We start from the raw sequence: 4353 nt of genomic DNA on the forward strand, positions 1-4353 counted from the left end.
GGACGAGGCGCAGCAAAAGCCGGAGGAGGCTGCGGCAGAAAAGGACCCTTTTGCCGCCAGTGACGCCATTAACAAGCCTCAGGATCTTGCGGGTGGGTTCAAGAAGACGAAGGATCCTTCTGCTACTGATTTGACGTTGGCATTGGCGGGGCTTGAGGTAACTACATTGCCTCCGCCAGAGGCGACACAGTCTACGCAGATAAATGTTGAAGGGTTTGAAGGGAATTATGGTGGGGTTGAGTTTGGTCAAGAGCAAGCTTCTATTGGTGAAGCTTTTGAAGGTTTCAATGATGCTTGGGGTGGTGGGCTTGATCCTTCGGAGTTTGTGGGTCCATCCAAGGCTCCCAAACCGCAAGGTCTAGGTGGGTTAGAATTGTTGCAGACAGGTCCTGATGCTGCAACTAAACCGGGTGCTGCCGGTAGCGGTGCTGGTACTCCACTTGATAATTTGGTGACAAGCATGAAGGGTCCTGAGATGTATATCTCGGAGGAGATTAGTGCAGAGTTTAGGGAATCATTGCTTGCAAGGGTTGGATTGATGGGTGTTGTTTACCTCAGGACTTTGCCACCTAAAACTGCTGGTGATAAGGAAACTGAATTCTCATTCCGGGTTGAGGGAACTAGTGCTGTTAAGAGATTTGCTTTGCAGAGTTCTCGTGTTAGTAGCCTTGGTAATGGGATGTTTCATGTAAGGACTGCAGCCTCAGAGGAGCCTATACCGATAATCAAGTATAGTTTGCTGCCGAGGCTGACACCATTGCCTTTGAGGGTTCGGCTTATAAAACGACATACTGGAAGTTTACTCTCTGTGATGATACAATATGCTTCAAACCCTGATTTGCTGACTCCTCTGACTGATGTTACATTCATTCTTAAACTGCCGGTTGACCCGACACTGTTGAAACTTTCACCAAAGGCCGTGTTGAATAGGACTGAAAAGGAAGTGAGGTGGCTTATTTCGGAGATCCCGTTAAAGGGCACTCCTGGAAGGTTGAGAGCTAGGATGCCGGTAGATTCTAGTGAAGGTGATGAAGAAATTGAGGTGGTTGGGTATGTGAAATTCTCTTTACAAGGAGCTCAATCATTTTCTGGAGTTAGTCTACGGCCTGCCTCTGAGGGTAAGACAGACTTTTATGAGGTTAGTCATAAATTGGAGAGTGGGGTTTACATGTGCAATTGATTTGTAATCAGATAGTTGATTATAAGGGGGCTGTATTTTTTTTTTCTCCTTTAATTTTGTTATAATGAGATTGTATGGTTTGGTTGGGTTGTGTTCATATAGCATTCTTGGATATTTGATCCTGTACTCATGTACCTTGCACTGATTAGTCTGAAAATCTTTGTTTCTTTGTGTTGTTGTCATATACTTCACATCAATGGATTTCACTTGTTCTTCACAATGCATTATTTACCACCAGAGATGACTAATTAATTAACAACACCTTCTGAAGATAGTAACAGCAACAGTATAGTATAGGTCCTAGCTATTAGATCTAGTATGAGTACTGATGTTTTCGTAATGTCACACTGAGCTGCATTTTTAAGAATCCTTCAAAATGAGCATTCTTGAGGCATAGCTAAGGTGCAACCATTGCTTCAATATTTGGCGGTTGCACGGATTCAAGAAACCAATTATCCATGCATCTCTTTAGTTGAACTCTAGGCAAGGATTTTGCTCTTAGCGAAGTATTAAGCTTGGACTGTACTAAGGCTTAGTTTGATAAAGCTTTTACTTTTCAAAAGTAGCTTATAAAAGCTAACTTTTAAAAGATGGCTTTTTAAAAGTTGTAGCATTTATGTTTGGTAAATCAAATTAAAAATTACTTTTAATAAATACAAGCAACAACAATTGCATTTGGTAAAATAGCTTTTAAAATTTAAAAATACTATAATATACATAAATGCAAGTATTAAATTTGAAAATTAGTTAACATGTGAGGTTATATTAGACTTTTAAATTTTGAAAAGCACAAGCCAACTTTGAAAAGCTCTATCTTAGGTGCTTTCAAAAGTACCTGATCTTTTAAAAGCTGCAAGCACAAGCACATGATCTTTTTTATTTACCAAACACAAAATAAGGTGCTTGAGCTTTTAAAAAGCACAAACACCTTTTCAAAAAGCTTTACCAAACCAAGCCTAAGTCTGGTATAGTAAATATTAGATGCTATAATTGGTATGTTGTTGATGACATTGGGGATGTGAAGTAAAGGTAACATGAAATCAGCTGCTAGTGCTTTCCTTAAATTTTCGTTTTTAAATACTTTGTTTACTCATCGGCATCACTTCGGATACTAGAGAACTTACCTATTTTTTAGGTCTTGCTTAAGAAATGTTGACTAACAACAATGGAACATTTCAACCCATCATTTTACTTCAGTAATGTCCATTTAGAAAGTGCAGACAAGTGTGTAATATGATCCTTTACAATCTTTTTATGGAATGGATATTGTCACTCTATTTTTTATAATGTCACTTCTAATTTGATAAGATTTTGTTGTAGATATGCTTTGTATTGAGAGTTAAATCTCCTAAATGGAAATGGTATTATCAAATTGATCCTGCATAAACATAATGATTACTGTCTTGTGCTATGGTCTTCATGTCAGAATTTTTTTAGGGTAGTCACGTATTGAGAGTGGAGTTCACATGCATTTGACCTCTAGAAAATGGGTAACTCTACGAATTGATATCTAGAAAATAATACTCATTATCCTCCTCAGCTTCCTGTAATTTTCAATTCGGATGTCATCCCATTATGGATCAGTTAAGAAGGAGGAGAATCAATCGATATTCTAATGTTTTGGAACATGAGTCAAATTAAGAGTTTGCTAACAGGGATCCATTTACAAGTATGGGAAGAGACCCTTGGGTATTTGAAATTCTAAACTTGCATTATGATAGGGTTGGTAAGAAGTTGGAAAGTGCAATGCATACTGAACTATTTTTTTATCCTTTCATATTTTCTTTTCTAGCAGTTTCTCCCCCACAATTATATAACCTTTTGATGAATTCAGCAGCAGCTTTTCCTTTAATTTTTACTGAATTATATATCCGAAAATGCTACAAAATCTAAACACATTTATCACGTATATATGTAAATTGAAAGTTTCATTTCAAAATTTATGAGCAGCTAAAGTATGGTGGATCATGTACTATACTATTGAGTTCATAGCACATGTGAAGAAATGAGTAATGTTCCAAAGGTGGAACCAATTAAAATTCAAACTTTTCTATAATACTGAATACTCCTTTCGTGTTTAACTAACTGAACACTTAAATTCCTTGATTAAGAAAATAACTGAAATATATTGGAGTTATAAAACTTAAAATGTAAATTACAAAATTATCTTCCATCCATTTATTTGACTGGTGTGATTGGTAAACAATAGTAATGTTACATTGCTGGGTTGATATGTATTTGTAGAAAAATAAAATTTTAAAAGTGAACACGAACGAAAATTAATTATCATTCGAAAACGGAGATTAATTATTTTAAGGTTGATTATCTTCCATTGATTTCGAACAATCATGCTTGTAATTGGTTTTTGCCACCTTATGGATGCTTTCTACTCATAGTACGGTGCTGAATTAGATTGATTGTATCTCTCTTATAGAAACCCTTTTTTTCCCATTTTCTTTAAGAAAGCTGTAAATGCATTTTGTTTCACTATCATTGTAGACACAATAATATTGGCCTTATTATTCAAAAGTATAGTCAAAGTTAATCTTTTTTATCCATACGCTACATTGATCTATGTTCATTGAGTGAAAATCATTGTTACATCAAGGTCGGGAACAGTCCCAAAAGTTGTAATAATAGATCATTTCATCATGTTCAACAAGCCATTGCTCACTTAACTCAGTTGATCCAAAGATGAATATAGTAAAAAAGTATCTATCCAATTATGAATGGCATATGCGCATGAACATAATTGTGTTAGTATTCGGTACTCACTAATAACTCTCTTAGCTTCCTTGCTTCAGAGGCAAGGCTTTCTTTCAATGTAATATCAGAGGCAACAAGCAGTGTAGACCCATAATATTATGGACATAATGGGACGAGTGGAGGCCTCGGCCCCAACTTTTAAAAAAAAAAATGATTAATAGTAATAAGTTATTAAGTATGATTTAATTTTTTAAAAAATTTATTTAATATTTAGTTTAATATAAATAAAAGTCTAATCTAACTTAAATATTAATAATTTTTAATATCTAAAAAGTAAGTAACAATATTAAAAAAATATGAAAAGATATTATTACTAATATTTTTAAATTAAATAAAATTTTTCAAATCTCATAAAGTGGATTTTTTTTTTCTTGTGAGCGTCTTTCTTGATTTATTTTGTATTAATT

At 34.8% G+C, this 4353-nt stretch overlaps 1 protein-coding gene across 1 annotated transcript; it reads left to right on the forward strand.

Moving 5' to 3' along the window:
• LOC110267346 lies at positions 204–1180 on the forward strand. The gene is made up of 2 exons (XM_021112653.1): positions 204–213; positions 282–1180. The coding sequence occupies exons 1-2, from the start codon at positions 204–206 to the stop codon at positions 1178–1180; spliced, it is 909 nt and encodes a 302-aa protein (XP_020968312.1).

Source organism: Arachis ipaensis, chromosome B01 (assembly GCF_000816755.2).
Source record: "Arachis ipaensis cultivar K30076 chromosome B01, Araip1.1, whole genome shotgun sequence".
Taxonomy (NCBI): Eukaryota; Viridiplantae; Streptophyta; class Magnoliopsida; order Fabales; family Fabaceae; genus Arachis; species Arachis ipaensis.